The sequence below is a fragment of the Bos grunniens genome, chromosome 1 (assembly GCF_055505025.1).
Source record: "Bos grunniens cultivar Pamir isolate PY7600 chromosome 1, Bosgru_T2T1.0, whole genome shotgun sequence".
NCBI classification, from domain to species: domain Eukaryota; kingdom Metazoa; phylum Chordata; class Mammalia; order Artiodactyla; family Bovidae; genus Bos; species Bos grunniens.
The window spans coordinates 59,254,087-59,275,558 of NC_141165.1; the positions used below are offsets into that span (position 1 = coordinate 59,254,087).

Sequence of the window (21,472 nt, forward strand, 5' to 3'; positions counted from 1 at the left end):
GAAATCAGTATGTAGATTCAGTGGGGTTTGTCAGTTTTGGACTTGGTTAAAGAAGAGGGAGGTGTTCAAAAATAAATCACCTCAGCTGTAAGACGGGTTTCTCAATAACATCAACTAGGTAATGGAAATATTTCTTATAGTCTGTGACACTATTCACATGTTTAAGATCTAACTTTAGGATCTCAGCCAGCAGTCTGAACACAAACAACCTCCAGGCCACATAATACATGAAAAGGCATAGGATTTAGAGATGGCAAGACCTTGGTTTGAATGCTGACTCTACCACTTTCTAGACAATTTATGTAGTCTTATGTGGCCTTGTTTCCCTATCTGTATAATGGAAATAGATCTTTCTTAAAGTTTGCTCTATGTCTAAAAGACTACAGAGGACAATGAAGAGCCTATACTATCTAGCATTCAGTATGTGTACAAAGCATGTATTTTATTTTCTCTTTCCTAAGAAACATTAACTCCTAGGAGTATGAAATAGAAATCACCATTTAAACATTATAGACACTATATAATGTATCTGGTGTAAGTATGGATATGGATATGACACATTGAAAATAAAAAGCAATGGATGTGTTCAAGAGTATTGTAAACACAGGTAATTTATGAAAAGTAGCCCTAAAAGAAAAACAGTCACCTCTGTTTATACTTTTCAGAATAGTACACTAAGTATTTATATTTCAAAAAATAATTATTTGAAGAGCTTTTGAGAGCAAACATTCACTGATTAAAGTTTCCTCATACCAGAGAAAGCCCAAATTATATTCATTTTTATCATCTAAGCAGTCCTTGTTGTCAGAGCCCTTTTCCACTGTGTCAGGTTCCCCATTCAGGCTCCAACTCTACCAGGCTAGTTGACAAGTCTGGGTTTCTGAAACCACTTACTTGTTATAGTTTTTTAAGAAGAAAACAATTTCCAAAAGGCTCCCTGAAATACAACTGGTATAAATTTACAAAGAGGCAGAATGCAGCTTAGCCAAAGTAAAAAATGTTCAAGTAAGGAGTCAGCCAATGGTGGTAGCTTCTTCACAGGAGATGCAGAAGCTGAAGCTAAGGTTCTCCTGTTGGCAATGCCAGACAGATGGGAAGTGGAGCCAGCCCCAAACCGACCTCTCAGGTAAGCTGGGATGGGTACCCCTTCCTACTGATCCTTCCAACTATGAAACACTCTAAAGACACTACTAGATTATGCTGAATAAAGTCCCACTGTATTAGGAGAGAGAAACAGGAAGGAAAAAAATATTAAATGCTCATCCCAATAATACAAACCAATACAAATAAAATTTCCTTTTACTCTCATCTGAATATACACCGCTAATCATCAAAATTCCTTTTTATGCCTCCTTCTTTGATTTAGAATGGGTCCCTGACAAATACAAATTCCTCTGACTCTAAAATTTCCTCATCTGTACTTTTTCCCTACCCTACAGCTGCCTCCCATGTGATCATGCTGGCTAGGATTTTACTCAAGCAGAAATATTTTTTTCCAGTAATAGAATATTAAGTGGGAGGAACAACTGTTAGATTTTCAAAAGCCCCAAACCACGCTCCCTGAAATGTCTTTTGTAGCATGAAAGTACTCTCACCAGAGTCTAAGGCATTGATAAAAGGCTTACTTATGTGATGTCTCAATCCAGATATTCAAAATTCCTTTGTCCTCCATTTCAGAAAAGACCTCTGCTTACTTTAGCTTCACTGTAATATTAGCCAGGTGTCACACTAAGAAATAGCCACTCTAGGGGACAGAATTTGTTAAAGCTGACAATGACTAGCCAGGGAAACGGACAAACACCAAGCGCGATGGATCCTTTGACAGGCTCCATCACAGTCTCCAAATAAGGGTGCTGCAGAGGGCGGCATGAGTGGTACTAACCGTGGATATCTGGTGCCATAGTTTCATGGGAATAGTCTTCACTCTTCATGAACAGCAGGAGCTCCTCTCCTGGTGCAATGTCTGCGACTACTCTATAAAATATCTTCAAAAGACAACGAACGTAGGAAAGAGAAAGAGAAAGAGAAGTGAATGTTAAGAAAGGGCAAGATACACACTAAGATAACTGTTCATTTTTCCATATTTTAACAAAATATTCCTTTTAATTTTCATCAAAAGAACTATGACTTCCTGTTTTATACACTGAAAATTAGCCCTCTGCTGACAAACGGAAAGCTGGGACTCTCATGCCAATTCACAAATCTTTTTCCAACTCCCACTTCACAAGTCAAATTTTCTAAATGCAAGGCTTGCTGTGTCACATTTACCTTGTGAAATGTTTAACCAAGAATTTAAACATTTATTTATGACAATGTTTAAGAGACATGAAGAAATCACCAGAGAAAAGATGATCCCTTCTCTGAATTCCTTACTCTGGTCAACCATGCACAACTGATTGTTGCCTGTGCCCTGCATTATCCAGCTGTGGCTGGGCAAAGGCTGGCAGGGGCAGAGTTACTGCCCCTTCTTGAACATGTTCTCAAAAGTAGCACTTTCTCAACAAGGTGCTTTTAAGGCAACAGTCTGGAGGGACCCAACATAAAGAATCATGAAAAGATCTGGAAAAAAACAAACAAACACATAGTTTTAAAAGAGAGTGTTTCTTTTTTTAAACATTGCATCCCTCTTTTATCAATCAAAAGTGATACTCACAGATCCAGGACCTGCCTTCATGACCCAGCTCCTGATCCCACTCTTTGAAAGCAAGCATTATGCTTTCAATCGATTCTTTTACCAGGGTTTGGGGGTGGTGCTTATTCCTCTTACTTTCACACAAAATGTTGATGAGAGGAAGGGTTGAATAAATCCATTAATGACTGACTAAAAGCAGTGTGGCAATTATGGAAAAAATCCTGACCTATAATTTCCAAGAGCTGCCTACCTTTTCCCTGACCAGCTCAGTGATCTTAGGTAAGTCATTGCTCAATTTACTTGTCCAGGCTTCAGGGTTTCTTCATTTTAAAGGCATTTAGTTCTGATTTGCAACATATATAAACATCAAATCATTATGTTGCATACCTGAAACTAATATAATGGATATATCAATTATATCTCAATATAAAAATGACTTACTCATGAAAATGTTTAAGGTGCTTTTTCATTTTAACACAAAAGGTTTTAATTTTTAATTCTAAGAGTATGTATTAAACAAAAATTCTTAAATGAGAATAATTACATTCACATACAGACACATACACACGTACAAATTCCACCAAGAGTAATAATGACAGCAACAAAACTAGGGATTCAATTCTGCTCAGTCTCAATGCAACAGGGTGAAAAATCACATAACACGAATTGGCATACCCTGCTAAGAAAAGGGAAGGATCTATTTTGAGAAAACTTTGCTCTAACTGTGGTTTCTTGCAGGATCACTTAATAGTTCAAACTGAGAAAAGCTGAGTAATTTAATGTCTTATGAGATCAAGAGAAATGTGCAAAACTTTAATTATATTTATTTGTTTATCTTTTGAAAAGCAGAGGACATTAAACAAAAGTACGTGCCTCCTCATTCCAGTAGGTGGCTCTAAACTCCAATTGTTTATTTTTCTTTAAAAAGGCCAGAGTACAAAACTGTGTTAAATTCAAAAAATAACTCAATGAGGAGTATTTTCTGCTTAGTTTCTTTCCTGTCAAAATAGAATCATTTTTTGTCACGCAACAGTAATTTAACCATATGAAGCTGGTTTACAGAAAATAATGCCAAACGTAAAATGTTCCTCTAATATAATACGACCTAAAATGTTCCTCTAATATGATATGACCTAAGATTCTTTATCTCTATCCATAGATAGAATCCAGACTATCTTAGGAAAATAACTCCTTGTTATGTGCTGATTCTATAAAAACCAGAGAATTTATAGTTTGTATCTTATTAACCGTAACATTTATATTTTGCTTTCTTTGGAAGTACACTGAGAGGAATAGACTGCTCAAAAAGTTACCAGGTTTAAAAAAAAAATGTGTTCATTTTCTCTTTTTCTCTCTAACCCTTCCAGTTACATGCTTGTTAGTACCTTGATTCATTCTAGAGTCCTAGTTCCCCTTAGAAAACAATGGACTTCTCTCAACAGTTTGAATCACCTCTTCTTTTGGCATCTCTCAAAGGTTTAACTTATTAGCTTCCTTTCCAACAACATGTTGACATTTCAATTGTGACATATTAGAACTTTTCGGTGGCTTCTCGGAAACAGTGAGGTTAAAGAGACAATATCCCGCAAGACCGTAAAATGGTACAATTGTCTGTGCTGGGGAATGCTGCAGAGACACACACGCCAGATCACTGGAAGAAAGTATTATGATATCATTACTTCTTTGGCGTCCACTGTTTATCATGTCTCTTTTAATTCCATTTTAGATTTATTCAATCCAATGTGAACAGTCCAAGAAACAAAAGAAAGTGATGGATACATTGTAACTATATATTAGAAAGACAATTCTCTTTGCTGGGACATAGATCACTACTGTAATTTCCCTTTAAGTGTCTAGATTGTCACGCGAAGAATATTGAGTGCATAAAAAATAAAAGACATGGAAGAGTGTTGATTTTGGCTTTATTTACTGGAGGTAAAAGGTGACATTCCAGGCCACAAAAGGCAAGGCTAGGCAGCGTGGGTTTTAACTTCAGGGTGTTCTTTTCGATTTTAAGTGAATTTTTATGGTGCTCATGAAACTGAGGTTTGAAAAGACCTGGCAAGAGCCCGACCTAATGAGGGCAGATTCTGGGCATGCTTCCTCATATCATATAAGAATGTGCTTGAAATCCCATCTACCACCCTTAGAAATCCAGCGCTTTTTTTCAAGGTGTTGCTACCACTTGCCATTTCATCATATCTCATGTCTTTAGATCTTAAAGAGACTTAAGTAAAATTATGTCTTTCCTCTTATAATTACAGTGGCCCCAAAGTGTAATTTGAATACTTGAATTCAGAGATGTCCACATATAAAGTTGGTTTATGTCCTAGCAATAATAATATACCAACAGGCATTTGGGAAGTGAGAGGAGCAGTTTAAATGAAAACATAATGACAATTTGTTGCCTCAAAACAATTATGTGGGGGAAAAATGGAATGTAATGTTGGTGGAATCAAGCCTTTCAGAAAATAAGATATCACATCTATGTTTTTATGTTATAAAATAGGTCTTTAGGCAAATAAAAAATATAATTAAAAACCTAAGTGCTTTAGGCAGTTTCTCCCGCAGGTTGTATGCTCGACCATGCTTATAAAAATATAATTATAACATCTTTAAAATCAGTATATTCTCAAAACTTCGACTATATTGCAGCCCTATGAACTATAGGTCATCCGAATTAGGGACCAGGAGCAGAGACGTTACTAACATAGCCTCTCTGTGTTTTGTGTTTGAGAAAAATGGAAGGGAATCAATTCCTCTGTTAAAATTCCATAAAAGAGTTAACAGGTCTCTTCCATCAGGGGGTTTTATGGAAAAAGCTATCTGGAACCAAAATAAAAATGTCCTGGATCTGGGATTCTATGATGAATTCAACTCAAGTATTTAAAGAGGGGCTCAAAAGTCTCAAACACTTAGAAAAAGTTGGAATGGATATAAAAGGGTTGTTGATTTATTATTTTGCTGGGTCTCTCTCAGAATGCTCTTTAAGAAGGGAAACAACTCCTCCCATTATAAGGTAAAAAATAGAGGAATAGGGCCTTACAGTCTAAAGAAAGAGGATTATATGAGAATTCCATTTTTTAAAAATCATGATAAACATTTTAAAACTATGTTAACTCCTTTAGACTTTTCTTTTTGGTAGCTAATACACCAAATTGCAGAAATACAACATGTTATGAACATGACCTAACTCATAGAAACTTTTGAAAGTTAAGATGGTCTTTTCATTTTATCACAGAAAAAATATAATTTTCCCAATATCTTGCTGGACTCTTTTTAATCTTTCCAAAGAGCTTTTTATCTTTATCCTTGTAAATATGGATATTATATTTGGATCTCTGAATACTTTAATTTATAAGAATAAATATTACGGTAAATGTTTTAACAGATCTTTATGTATTCTTATATTTTAAAAACTTGCTAAAAAAACACACTAGTGGAATTTCTTTATATGTTTTTAAAAAATTCTAAATCATTCAGATATTTGAAGATAAAACTCAAACTCTTCCAAATTGCTCACTTTTACTGCTGGTGAAATTCACAATTTAAGGCATAAATATAACATTATACCTGTATATAGAATTACTCTAAAAATAACTATTATTCCTAATTTATTTTAATCAAACCTTGTAATGGTTCCAAATGTCAAAAGGATATCTGTTCAGTTAAGACTAAGCTAAAGGTAAAAAAGGCAGTGGCGATGTGGATTTGATTTAGCAAATTTAGACAGCCAAAAGTTATATTTTCATACAATGTTATATATCAGTATATATGTGCTTGGATATGTTATATATTTTATAGTGATTTACAAATGTGATTAAGTATATGTTTGAGGAAACTTTTTAAAATCAGCAATTTATTGTATTAATATAAATTAATATTTAATGGCATATGATTTTCTAATTATATATCATAAAAGATATATTTTATAAATTGCATATTATATGTAATATATGTTGTATATAACAATTTATTATGTACAGTTGGAACTGAAATTAATCACACTTTATTAAATATTCATTTTCTTTTATTTAACCCCAAGAGGACAGTCACTAAATAAAGTATGGACACTATAAGCATTCTGATAGGAAAGGTAATAGGCTATAAAAGACTTTCAGATTATTTCTCTTATACTGTCAGAGCCTGTGTTCAACCAATTCCTCCCTCAAATTGATGATGGCTACCATTTGTATTTATAAATGGTAGTAATGTGGGTTCTTGTTTCTAATCTTATAAAATAGAGAAATCTAGAATCTGTCAGACCAGACTTGCCGTCTGGCTTGCTATGCTTGGGTCGATTTAAAGTATTATGCTTGCACTACTGAGACAGGAGAAAAATTCAGTGCCCAAGAGGGAGAACAAGAAAGAAAGAAAACACACCATTTACTTTTAAAAAGATGAACAAGGACTCATTGTTATGAATTCCCGTTTATTTTTCCTGGTCAAGCACTGGAAGTTTTATTTATGCTTAATAGACTACATTTGGCATGTCTGAAAATGGCAGAAGTGTGAATTATGAGTGACCTTCAACCTATTCAGGAAGTTGTAATAATTGAAATAATGGAGAAACGTACTCCCTGCAAAATCTGTACTGAGACAACTTTTTCAGACTATTGCTGTCTTTTCTGTCTTTTCGCTTTGAAGTAGATAGTTGATTCCTTCTCTCCCAACTCCCACTATTCAGCCTGAATGCTTTATTTTCTACAGCTTCATAACAGTCTGAGACTAGGAAAAGGTGAATGGAACTTTAACGTTTAGAGGCTGGGTGGGAGGGGAGGTAAATGACAGTTTGCACATCTGAACAAAGTCAATATTTGATATAAACACATCTGTCAGTCTTGGTGCTGCAGAAGTAACACCAAGCCCACAGAGACAACGTGTGCACACGTGCTGGCTTTAGGAAAGGTGCTCTGGACCCCTGACCTATGCATAGTACTGTGGGAAACCCCAATTCTGGAGGGCAGGAGTGATGTCAAGTTTTTTCACCTCTAAAAGAAGGACCCTGTTACACATTCTAATCCTGATTTAAAAGAGATAACAAAAAGTGTATTCAGCAGACAGAGATTAATAACAGAATGTAAAGAAATTTGTCCAACAACATGGAAACACTGTCATGGCCAAGCTTTGCTAAAGCAAACCATCCTTAGTTTCTCCAAAGACACAGTATTCTGAGTTTGTCTTCAAGGTAACAGTCTAAAGACTAGAAAATATTAACAGAGAAATATCAGGTGCAAGTCTTGATGTATCTGCTTTCAAACCAGAAATACATACATATATATATATATATATATATATATATATATATATATATATATATATATACACTAGCTACTTTAAGAACAAAAATATTAATGGAGAAGAAGCCCCCCCCCACATACACATTTTTATTTCTTCCATAATAACATGAAAAGAAAGCCAAGTATAATTTACTGGATGAAATAAAACAGAGAGAATTGCCTGTTGATTCTAGTTTGCAAGAACAGGGCAAGTGATAAAGATCCACTTATTATTAGACCTGGAGCTTGTTGTGTAACCAGCCTGGAAGCTTTGCAAGCATCCTGTTAAATAACCTCTAAAGATCACGCTATAGACCTCACAAGAAATATTCCTTAGCAACCTGTCTTTAATGTGGCCATTTTGCCTGACTCTATAAAACTGATCATCCTCAACAGTTTCAGACTGCTCAAAAAGAGAGGAAACTAAAGATCTTCTTTGGGTTTTTAACTAGGCTGGACACATTTCTTGTGTTCTTGACCAACACGTTTTCCTCTTTGATGGCTTGTGATGCATTCTGACACCTATCTTTTTGATGCTATTCCAGAAATAGCTAGACTCTGGTATGGGTGTGATGCTTTGAGATCCTCCTGTATGAAAAATGTTGTGTACATGTAAACATGAATTACTTAAAATGCACAGATCATCTTTTTAGTGAACTTACGTGCTTTATCAATCTTCATAAAAATCCCTACCTTCTGTAGTGCTATGACAGGCCTGTGTGCTGGGCACAATTACATGATGGAAGTTTTTTTTGGGGGGAGGGGATGTTATTTGTTTTATCATGTGAATAGCAAATGACAAACTATGTCTGAGACAGTTTCATCTTCGGGTGAAGGAAGTAACTTATCAGCCAGACGACATCCCCTCAAAGTCCACTTAGGCACCGTTCACAAAGCCAGTCTCTGGGTATTGCCAGCTGGCATTCATCTTAAAACAGCAGAACATAACTTTGGTATAAAAGTGGAACTTGACTTAAAAACAAAGCAAAGAAAATGGCCAAAGCCAATAATAATTTTAACATCAAAAGAGGTCATAGAGAATGCGGACAGAAATCCTTGCAAAGGAAGAGCAAATTAACAAATTACCTGACAGTTGATGCAAACATGTTTAAAAAGTAGAAAGAGGCTAAGATACTATATTTTGCTTTTATGTAATTGATCTTCCCTGCTTTTTTTTTGCACAAATTGCATTAATTGAATGATGCAGGCATGCTTTTTTTTCCCTAAAAGCCAAAGAAAATAACTTGATAATTGAGCCTATAATAAGCCTGCAATAATAATACTGTTGTAGTGTCCCAGCAGCCTGATAGCACCATTGACTTGGACCCAAGGAGAGGGAGAGCGGGTGTGCCACTCAGCCGTGATGGTCCTGGAAGCAGTTAAAACTTTATAAGGTAAAGCACAAACGAGAACAATGCCTATTCCAGCTGAAAACACTGTAGGATCTTGCTGCTGTTCCTCAACCACAAGGGAGCTGGCAGCATCCCTTAAGTGAATTCTGACTATGCATTCTCTGAGGGGCACTCCTTCTTCTAGGTCTTATTTCTTCAAAATACACATCGGGCATTAGATAATCTCTTATCGACGCATTTCGCTTTCTTTGGAGTGAACGGCAGACTTCTCTTAGTGTACTTACTAAATACCAACTGTCAAGGGCCTGTTTAAAAATGAAAGGACTTATCACCTTGTGTAAATGACAAGATTAATAATGTCTTGGGTTCCTGAGAACTTTATTCCACTTGTAGACCATGTTAGGGCAGGCCAGGAGCTTGAATAAAAGTGTGTTCCTTTCTGTGGTGCAGAATACACACAGAGCTAAAAAACATTACCCCAGAGTACATGCCCAGATCGCTCTTGGAATCACGAGAGGAAAGGTAGGTGCTGTGTAAGTCGAAAGAGTTCACTTTCACGAATACGGCCTTAGCGATCCGTCTGATTACCACTAAAATGATCTCACCATGAAGAAGTATTAGAGGAAAACTTGTGTCCAGAGAGCTATTTCTTAAGTACACTAAGCTTGTGAACGTGTCCTGAGATGAGAACTGGCCTAATGGGGAGGTGTTGGGGGTGGGCATGAGTTGTGGATCCTCTTGCCTTTAATCTAGGTGATGGGTATGGCAACATGGAGGTCTGAGGAAACTTCTCCAAGAATGGAGGAAAAGGTGGGAGCAGGGTGAGACCAGACCTAATGCAACATGCTCTATCCATCCATCAAAATGGGTGTAAAAGTAAGGAATCGACAAGACGTCAAAGAAAAGGACATCAGAGTATCCAGATTTAAAAAAAACAAAACACTCAGTAAATCATCTAGGTGTTTGGCATACCTGACATTAGACATATGCATGCTTCCATATGTAATGAAACTTCTAAATAATTAATAAACCATTTTCATGCTTCCTCTGCACATCTGGTCCTCTTGAGGACCTCTTCTGGAAAGAACTTTCATCGTCCAACTTTCTGCCTCTGCTCCTGCCCTGATCTACTTCCCAGTCCCAGATCTGTACCCACAACCAGGAACAATTCAGACCCTTAAAATACAAAAATACTGTACTGAAGCATTGTCTCTCTCAGTAAATACTTCCAGCTAAAATCTGTGCCATAGCGGTGTAGCTATGTAATAGTGTAAAGAAACTATGGAATAAGAGAAAAAATAATTAGGATTTCAAGGATAAAGAACCTTGGGTGTTTTTAGTGGATCTATTCTTTTATGACTGGAGTGTGACTTAATTTACTAGTGTCTTTGGTGCAGCCTTCATTCACAAAGGTAAATTACTATAGTTAATATAATATTTTCAGGGGGGAATAAGGATATTAGTCAGAAGCTGCAGCTACTTAGAAATTATGGTTTAGCAAGGGCACCAGTGTTTTCAGAATTTCTATCTCCAAGAAAAGTCACTGCAACAATTCTGAAAACATGCAACAAAAAAGATATCTAAAAACAAACTTGAGTCTTCTAGGGAGCACTGTCAAGAAAGAAAGCTGCCACAAAGCTCACTCTGGCCTGGAAAAAAAAAATCTGCAATAAAACAACTTGCAGAAATCTATTGGAAGATTTAAACTCAGGAAAATCCCCTCAAATAAAATGCTTGTAGAGAGGTATTAGGAAAATGTTCATTGAATAGCCTTTGTTTTTACGATATAAAACAGATTACATCCTTTATCAACTTTACCTGAAAATCAAAATCCAGGCTGTTTCTAAGTATTTCATCACCCCCAAACAAATCAAATATGAGTTTTATCCAGGATGCATGTTCTGACTGTCCCACTATTATCAAACTGCATTATCATCTTCAGCAGATACATTCTTTCTGTTTTACAAAACTCCTTCACATCATTATAAAACTGATCCAAATTGACTAAAGTTGATCTTTAATAATAGAATTTTTTTAAATGCATATCTTTGCAAAAGTAAAGATATGTAATTTATATCTTCTTTTTTATTTTAGGTCATCTTTCTTTGCTAGGTAACCTAATTATCACAATGTCTAGCTTGCAGTTGAAAGATTCCTTCAAAATTCTTCTTTTTTGTAGTCCAGGACTTATCTAAAATTCATTTTATAAACTTGAGCTCTATCTAAGAATCAGAGCAAAGAGAAACACTTTTTACAGTTTCTGGTCGAGTGCTTCATTTGCTTTTGTGTTGGGCAGGTGAGTTGATGTTGTTCATGTTTCATAAGTACTCCTGATCTAGGGTGTCTCTTTATATCTGGATATTAAATATCTCACACAATGGGAACGTTCATTAAGTGATGAGTTATGCTTATTCACCATTTGGCAGCTCCTATTCCTCACGGAAAAGAGTGAAAAAATAGACCTAGAGAATTTCTTTAGTCAGCTTTTTTATCACTATATATAGTCCAACATTCACATTTCAAAGCTGACTGGAATTGCCAGTCTTAAATGACTTTTAGAAAAGATGCATATATATTTAAAGATGAGTATGTTTATAATATATGCATACACTATTTTGGTGTCTGCTCTCTTTTGTAAACTGTGTTAAGTATGATTGTATGCATATATGCCTACCACACAAATCTGACTTTTACTTCTGACTTTCCTCTCTTGTTTATGGGTGAACTTACTTGACCATATAATGTCAATTTCACAACTATGTTATTTGATATGCACTCTGTTACCATCTTAGATTTCTGCCAGCATAATATATGTTTAAAATGAGAACTTACAGAAATAATAGTATATGTCTAATATTGGTCTTTTATGATTTTCCTGATTAGCTAGTTTCCCTGGTTCTTCAGTTAAAATACATAAACATGTTATTCATTAAGATACAAGACCAGCATATTTTCTTTTGAAAGCAATGCATTTTACAATGGGAACCTCAAAAGTAACCATATGAAAATTATAAATGCCTACTCTAATAAGCAAACTAATTCATACTTATGAATAACAAAATAGTTTCCCTTTCTAATGGAATCACAATTCCCAAGGACAAAAGCATATTTATAAAAATAATTTAGACATAAATATTAAATGAAAAAAATACATTGTCCACAAGTCTCATTCTTCAACCATCTTTTCACCAGTCCTGCAACAGTTCTATCTGTTTAAGGAAATAGCTCTTATTGTCAGTAAATATGAATACCGAATAACTATTATGATATAATTACATTATTTCATCTTAAAACTGCCTTTTGAGGTATTCAAGTTACTTTTTAAAGCAACATCACATGCACAACTCACCCATTTATAATACCTATGTATTTCCCACATCAACAAAATAGTCAGTGCTCAAAAAATGTTTGTTGTTGATGGTGACAGTAACTCATATGATAGATGGGATATTTTCTGTTCATAAGCAATAGCTAATTTAATAATGATCTACTTTGTTCCAGTAATGCCTCTTGTTTTCTTACGGCAAAGGGAAAAAAACAATTGATTGGTTTATTACTTTTGATATATGTTGAAGATTTTTAAATGATTCCCATTTAAAGTGAATTTTATAATTTACTACCTCTTATACAGGTTAGTCAGTAAAAATTGTCTGGTAGCTGGTAAAATGCCAAAGAATAATCTCATAACAATGATTGAAATAGAGTCATAGACCATATGATGCTAGCATTACTTACCAGCTTTCAGTTGGAAACATCTAATTTAAACTTTTCTTTTTCTTGGTGGTGATTTTTTAGTAGATTTGCCAAGCAACCAATTTAATATGATCTTTGAAACATATTTGATTTAGGTAACCATTGGTTTAAAAGAAATAAATGATGATAGTATAATTATATTCTAACCCAATGATATTTATAAAACACAAATTAACAGGTTGAACTTCTTGTTGTTTTAGGTATTATCATACTAAGTTACAAGATTCATAACCTCACTTTATTGAGTGCAGAATACGTTTCATGATATTTTCATGATCTTGTTTCATAGTTATTGTTATTAAAGTTAACCTCACTACATGAGCTTCTATAAAGCAATTTCCAGCAGTGATACTTTTAAACTATTCACATCAACAACAACAGAAAACGTATTTGATTAATCTAAGTGTTTCTTGTTTATAATTAAGCAAACCAAATGCATAATCAGATAACCGTACACATAGATCATACATCTATATCTACCTACTATTTAAAATAAAATCTATATATTTCAACTGTATTACTTGCAATTTCTGCAAAAATTCAGTGTTCTTGATTAGTTCAGTACTTTCTATGAATGACTCCTTATTATGAAGGCAAAGAAAAACTGATAAAGAGTACCTATTAATAAGTAGTATTCAGTTTTTAAATCATTCAGTCATACACAGAAGACTAGATAGAGCATTTCTGAAGTTTTACTAACACAAAGTGAAGAAACTACCCAAAAAAGAAGTACTGAAAGAAAGTAATACTGAAAATTACTTTATTCTGCATCTTATATTTGGGCATTACCTTTCACCATATCAAAAAAACAGGCCACAAGGGTCTACTGCAACTCACTGTTATTTTTATTCTTCAGGCTTCACTGATACTTTAGTGCTCTCCAAGAAAGACAAGAAAATCTTTACAACATACCTGATCATTTATCTGGCATGCAACGAGGTTGTGCTGATCATAACAGCCAGCGAACCTGATGTACTTGAGCCAGCTTCCTACATCTGGTTGACTAGCATCTATGCAGAACTTCACATTGCAAAACTCATCTAAGATCTAGAAAGAAGAAGATGAGAACAATCGATTTCTATATCAGTTCATTCATTAGAATAATTAATTGCTTGAAAATATTTTATTCAAATGTATGTTTCCTACTTCGAATCCTTATGAGAAAAGAAGTGAGACATCATGCATATTAATACAGAAGGAATAATAGTAAGTTATCTTAGAAGTGGCAGCGGTACTGCTTTTAAAGGAACAAAGCAATTGTAAATTACTACAAAAACTGATCAATTGGTTTCAAAAATGTCAGATTCCTTATTTTTCATAAAAGAGTGCTATTTGTCCAATGTGATTTTTTTACAAAAAAAAAATACTGAACACCATATATTAACATAATATTTCTAAACTGTAGAAGTCAATATTTTATGTTAAGATAGTCTTCCCTTGTAAGCATATACTTTCACATTTTTGCACTTTAAATTAATGCAATTTAAAAACTTTAAATATTGTCATTCCTTTTTAGTTTGTATTGCACTACCATGAAACAAATCACACCCTTATCTGAAGAAGAGAGTAAGATTCGTCTCATTGATGCTACTGACCAAAGAAAAACAAATGAAAATAAATAATTGGTAAACACTCGTGAAAAATATGTCAACCTAAAGTTTTAGGTACCCTATGCCAATGCATATTTCAGTTTAATGTTTTGTAAGTTAAATACCAAAACTGGCTTGTGAAGAAGTAAACAATATATAAAAATTTTTTAATAAATTGCCATCATTATATATGGTTATGTATTGTTATTTTTCATGAGATTTTACATTTGACCTATGTTAAACATTAATCACTACTCAGGATACCTATTAAACTAAAACTGAAATGGAAAATGTCCGTTTTTAAAGTTGTGTCTACTTAAAGGAGGCTATTCAGATTCACTAGCAGCAATGTTGTTAAACACCAATATTAAAAGCTGCAGAGTTGTTGACCTGATGGTGAATAACTAGAAAGTCTGGTAATGTTAATGTCAATCAGTTAACCCAAACTTGAGGACGTTTCCTATCAAAGACTAAACAATATAGTCCAGAACATTAATTGATGAATTAAATAACCCCCTCCCCCTCAGAACTCTGCTGTATCTATACCTGTAAAAGTTAAAACTAAACTCTGGAGTGTATAGACCCAAAGCAATTTTGCACAGAATTCAGGTAATCACTCAGTTACAGATTCAAATGGTTAACTCACCACAAACTTCAAGAAGCCCAGTGTTCTGAGGGCTCTAGTCAAGAGGCATTATGAATATGCCTTTGGCCATGAGGCAATTAAAGGGCAATAAGTAGTCCCACAATTTTAAAAAGAAAAATTGAAACATAAGATAGGAGTAATAATTGCTACACACACACATACACACCCACACACATCAAGTCTTTTTCAAGGACACCTTTCACACTAAGAACAACAAAAAGTCTATATTAAATAGCCTCTCTAGTGAGAACAGATTTGAACAATTTCTCATTGATAAAATTACAAACTTTAAGCTGTTTTCTTCAACTCTCAATGCTGAGCAGCTTAAATGGCAACTTGAGATTCACCCTCTCCTCAGATGTCTGGAAGTATTACAAATAACAACAGCAATACACACTTTAAAATAGTAAAAGGTTGGGATTGTTTTGTTTTTTGGTTTGTTTGATTTCTGGTTGATCTTTGTTGTTTATTTTCTCCACTAGCAGGAGGAAAAAAAAAGCAGTTCTACTGACACACTAGAGAAATATTTAATGAAGGAAATAGGGTGAAGTCAGTGAAATGCAACACCAGTTCCATTTCATATTTGCAGAAAGACGTGGAAAACTTGTTAATTTCAAAGTCAAAAATCATCTATCCCCCTAGCTTTCCAGCATTCCCTTTTTGCGAGGGCAGAGAGTTAAGTATTGCATATACTACACATAAAAATACTAGGTGTAATTTTACTCCGTGTTAACATTATTGCCATTGCCACTGTCAACAGTGAAATTAATTTAAAAACAGGTTCATTTCCAAAGAATGTCTTTTTACATATATGTAATATGATTATTCAAATATTTCACCAACATATTAACTTTCTTACTCCCTGTATTCTTGCCCCAAGACAAAAGCTTAACTTTCTCCAGAAACCTCCCCCCCCCCCCACCCCGCCCCCGACCCCGGGTGAATTATTCGCTTTTGATTTGCTAACAGAACTGCATTTGTCTCCCAAATGTCTTAATCGTCTCGGAAATCTTGAATAAAATAAAGTAACAACAAATCTTCCGTCATTTCATCTAACACACTCCTGTGTTTTTAAAAGCTGTCAAGTCCCAAAGATAGCTTAAAAAAAAAAAAAAGAATTCCCTTTAGGTGGACTTTAGAGAAAGGCCCTTTCAAAAAACCAACAGCGAAAGAAAAAAAAAAAAAATCCCCATAACCTAGCCAAAGGGTCCGAATGTGACTTTCTCGCGAAGCAGCACACGATGTTGGACAGCAAAGCTGTTACTTGGCAAGGTGGAACTCGGCCGAAAGCGGCTCCAAAGTCGCGTGGCCGGTGCCAGGAATTCAGATTTTGGCAACCCCACCTTCTGCGTCCCTGATACCGACGGACAGACACACGGAGGGAGGGGAAAGAGGAGAAGAGCGCGAGGAAAGGAGGGCCGACAGCCGGCAGAGAGACCCACCGAAGGCCGGACGACCCACCCCGGAGACGCGTCCAGACCGCACCGTTGCACAGGAGGAACAAGGAAATCGGCAGTCCCGGCAACGTAGATAAGCACAGGGCTCCGCGAGACAGCGGGCAAGTAGGAAAAGAAGGCTGGGGGGCGGGGGGCGCCCCGGAGAAGGGGTGCCAAGGCAGGAAACTGTCCCAAGTAACAAACTATGCATATCGCCAAGACTTTTTTTTTTTTTTTTAGTTCTCTTACCTTAAGATTTCTATGGCCTCAACTCAGCAATAAAAGGCAATCACAGAAGAATTAAAACAAACAAAATAATCAGCAGCCCCCAGCTTTCCTGCACGAAAATCCTTTCATACGATCCCGAGCCACATTTCGAGATGTTTAAAAAAAAAAAAAGCCTCGAGTCTCGATTTCCGAATGGTCTTTGATAACTTTGTCCGTCTCTAGGATCTGTTCGCCAGGACCACGCGTTTCAGATTTATTGTCCGCCAACAGTGTATTTTTAAGACCAGAAATGAAGTCTCCGCTTGTCTGGGTGACCCGGGTTTGGTGTGTTTTGGCTTTTTTCCCCCTTCCTAAATGAGCTCCGGGCTATTCCTTCTGGTTCACATCACCTCCCTCTTTTCTCACTTTCTCTTGCTCTTATCAGCCCGATGTGTAATGAAAGTTATCTGAAACCCACTAAAACTTCTTCCACTTCTCTCTCCCGGTCCAAAGGGGGGTGGGGGGGGGAGATACAGGCAGGAGGAGGAGAGTTTGAAAAGGTGGGGGGCCTGGGGAGGCGAGGGGAGCTCTAGCCCCCTTTCTGATCCTCCGCTGCGCCTTTCCTGGTCGTAGACCCTCACGGGATCGTCCCCTTTCGCAACTCCTAGCTCAGCCGCCGGGTTTCTATTTCATGAACTGTCTCTTTAAAGAGGATCTGCTCGGCCATCCAGAAAGAACCCGGGGAGAGGGAGAAAGGGAGCTATCTCCCGCCGCCCCAGAGTGATCGGAAGCCAGACGGGCTCCTCTTTCAGTAAATTTTTAAAGTGACAGCAGCCTCCTCTGGCGGGAGAGGTCACAAAAAGGTCGCTAAGACTCAGTCCTATAGGGTCAGACTGATTACGGATGCACCATCCCCCTTAAACATGTAGATTTCTCTGGGTAAACAACCAATGGGGAGATCTCGCCAGGCAGGATTTCTTTCCCCAGGGAAATATCCTCTGTTTAGGTGTCCTGAAAGCACAAGTGTGTGTGTGCGTGTGCGTGTGCGTGTGTGTGTGTGTGTGTGTGTGTGTTGGGGGATGGGAGTGATGGGGTGGAAAAGTGTTTTCGGGGTGTGAGGGTGTGTGCTCCGAGAATGGGGGTGGGGCGCTGGAGGGGGTGAAGAGGTTTAGAGTAAAGAGACTGTGGCTCATGCTAAATATCATTAGTTTAGATTTTCTCAGAAAACAGTAGCCTAAAAAGTTGGAAAAGACGGTTCCAGTTTTTTGCTAAGTATTTATTATTATCATTGAAATTCGTACTCTATTCTCTCCATTACAGGTCAGCAGAAGAATATGCTACTTTTGAAATCATATTTTTCTTAGAAGGATTTTAAAAATCCGAAACATTATTTGCATATAACCTCCCCAGATAGCCTATTATGGGCCGAGAGAGGTTGACAATTGTTTCGTGAGTTTTTGTCATATTCTTTAATACATTAACTAAAACATCATGAACGCCCCAAAGTGGAATTAAGGAATTTTGATAACTCAGATTATTTTTTAACTTTTAACCTCATGCGTGTTTTTTGAGGGGACAACTTATACCCGGTGATTAATGATTTTCTAATATATATGTTCTGTTTTTATCAACACATTCCAGAAACAACACTGGAAGAAAGCCTATAGGGAATGCATGGCAAAATAAAAGTGTCTATGGATTTACTTTAGCCAAGCTTAGACATTTTAGTGAAATCCACCGGTTAAATGAAAATAAACGCTTTTTAAAATCACAAACTCCATTCATAAAAACAAATGGGCAAAATCCAACTTAGCTCAACAATGGAAAGTTAGGCAAAGTAAGCGAGTAAAGGGACACTTGAGGGGGCGGGGTGAAGAGAGAGGATGGAAAGCGCATTTACGTTCCACTTCATCTGCACACGGAGAGACGGTACAAGTCCCTTTTTGTTTTCTCTAAGTGCAAATAGACGTGTAAATCTAGTCGATCTATATTTCCCCAAAATGCTGATTTAAAAACAAAAATAGTAACAAAAGGGAGGGATGTGGGGAGGGGGAGAAAATGACAAGAGGTGGTGACTAATTCGTTTCGGTGGCCTGTTATCTGTGACATTGAACTGTTATTTCAGATAATGGCCATTGTTTGAGGGAAAATCGCACAGCAGTGGTAGGTAGGACAGGAAAAATCCTTTGTAAATAACCTAAAACCCGGTCAGATATTCCCATAGAGTTCGGCGCTTGAGAACCTTTAAGAGCTCCCGGTTTGCTGCCATTGATTTCCTGCCCTTCCTCAACTTGCCCATTGTAGGAGCCTTTTTTTTTTTTTTTTTTTTTTAATTTAGCCATAAATTGGACCGGCTCGAGCTATGAGCTGTTCTATTTTCTTCCTGTCAGGATGAGGGATTTGTTTTATGATGCATTGTGTATTAAATACAAGTAATCTGGGGGAACCGATTGCTTCAGACAGTGCGGCCTGATCAGGGGGTCTGAGAGAGCTCAACGCCCCAGTCCCCCGCCCTAGCCTCTGGCCCCCGCCCCCTTGCCCTTTACAAAGCTGCTCTGAAAAGGAGGAAATGATGGTGGATAAACAAAAGTTCGTATGGAATCAGTGGCAGCTCCTGGCTAAATTAGGATTTCGTGGAAAGGGCCTCCGAGTTTTTCCCCTTATATTGGGTTCGGGTGGGGGAGGCGGGGCGACTTTCAAGGTCTGGGTACTTGCAGATGTGTCATCAAGCCGGTAGATGGCGTTGTGACCCGGATTAAGTTGCGGCATCTGCGGCCTCCAGCCACCCAGGTGAACCGGCTGCCGACCGCCGGGCGCGGGCAGCTGGGCTCTGCCCTCCGCCTCGCGCGCGATCCCATGCCTTCCGGAGCCTCAAGCCTGTACCGGTGCACCCTGCAGCCCAGACCGGCAGACACCAGCTTGAGCTAAGGCTATTTCTGTGCATCAAATTCGCTTCCCCAGACAAAGCCAAAAGAGTTAACACTTTCTCTCTGAGTCCTTGAAAGATTGATCTAGAGAGGCGATTATTTAGCCTCATCATTATTATTTTATTAATATCATCATCAGTCTTGTTCTCCACTGAATAACTTGTGAGAAAGACTGAAAGGCCTGGGCAAACATTAAATCTCAATTTTACTTCTCTCTCTCCTTCCCCCACCCACCCCTCCCCTCTTTGATTATAATACCTTCACGGAAAGGCAATCACCTCGCTTTTTCCTGACGACCCAACTTGAAGTTTAAAAATGGGGTCCTGAAATGTGAGAGTAGCTAGAAGAGCCTTAATTATCATGAAAGGAGCCTCTGGCTATTTTAGTAATAACCCTTTAGGAGAAGACCCCGACCTGCCTCTCCTGATCAGAAGTGACATGGAGAGAGAGGAGCCGGAGGGCCGGGAGGAAAAGGTTTTTGCAGGGGGGCTTGCTTTTCTTCCGTGTTAACTCGCTCTCCATCAGGAGGTTTCTAAAACAATAAATAAATATAAGGAGACAAATACCACCACCAATTTCCTTTATTCCTTGGGATTTCTGGTGAAATCTGTTTACAGTAGTTCCCAGTTACAAATTAATCTGCAAAAGCTGCTGTCTGCTCAGCAGTAATCAGTAACATGCCGGTTCTGCAGTGTTTAGCGTTGCCCTTGAAATGGGCTATTAAAAATAATGGTTTTACTATAATCTCAAACCAGCTTTAATTTGCAAACATGTATCAGCACAGATGATCTACATATTAAGGGGACAGAATAGAACATACAACAAATGTACAGCTTAAAAGCACGGAGTGATTTGTCACACATAGAGTGACTTGTCGGCAATGCTTTTAAAAAAAGAACCATATTTTCAGAACATTTTCCCAAAAAGACCGATTGATTTTTCTGCCCTGTTCTGTTAATTGTTGTTTACTAGGAAAAAGGCATTGGAAGATAGGAGGTTGGAGTGTGACTTGATAGATTTCTGGGAGCTGCAAAGATCCACCTTTGGCTGATGGAAGGGTTGGGGTGGGAGAGGTTAGTGTGTTTTCTTCTTGGTCTGAAAAGGGCATAAACCCTCCTCAGGCCCCTTCCTTCCTCCCCCCATCTGCGTGGACTGCAGAATCTTGAAAAGACTCAAAGATTTCCAATAAGGCCACTGGCTCTGCCTTCATTGTGTAACTGTTTATTTAAAATAAGTCAATATATTAGTTAAAGCAGTAAGAAGTTAGTGCTCCAGTATTCAAGTGATTCCCACAAGACTGTAAGCTGATGCCTCTTTTAAGCCTTAAACTTCATGGTTGTCCCAGAAGTAAAAGTTCTGCTAATGGAGACCCTATGGGCATGGTACATTCCAGCACATCATTAAAGGAAAGAAAAGCAGTCCAGCCAAAGCCAGATGAAATGACTGCACTGTCCACTTTTAATAGGCTTCCTGTGGACAAACAGCCCTGTAACACTCTGCAGAGGACAATATTTAAAAACAAGACAACTTGCTGGCAGTTTTCAATACCATAAAGTTAATAAAGTATGTTCCCATTCACCCTGACATTATGTTTTTAGTTTATAGAGGAAGGCACTTTATAACCTCAGCCTAAGTAGAGTTCCCTTAATTC

At 37.1% G+C, this 21,472-nt stretch overlaps 1 protein-coding gene across 50 annotated transcripts in view; it reads right to left on the bottom strand.

Annotated features, from left to right (window-relative positions):
• MECOM (MDS1 and EVI1 complex locus) overlaps positions 1–21,472 on the bottom strand; it is a 627,827-nt gene that overhangs the window by 51,585 nt on the left and 554,770 nt on the right. For 26 of the 50 annotated variants that reach the window (XM_086318680.1, XM_086318649.1, XM_086318689.1 and 23 more), the window contains exons 3-4: positions 13,929–14,063; positions 1,883–1,985 (exon numbers count right to left, since the gene is read on the bottom strand). In XM_086318680.1, coding sequence (XP_086174806.1) covers positions 1,883–1,985; positions 13,929–14,063 — 238 coding nt within the window. Of the gene's footprint in view, positions 1–1,882; positions 1,986–13,928; positions 14,064–16,447; positions 16,846–16,936; positions 17,780–21,472 lie in introns of those variants that run through there. The other 24 variants (XM_086318728.1, XM_086318589.1, XM_086318583.1 and 21 more) reach the window with 15 other exon arrangements.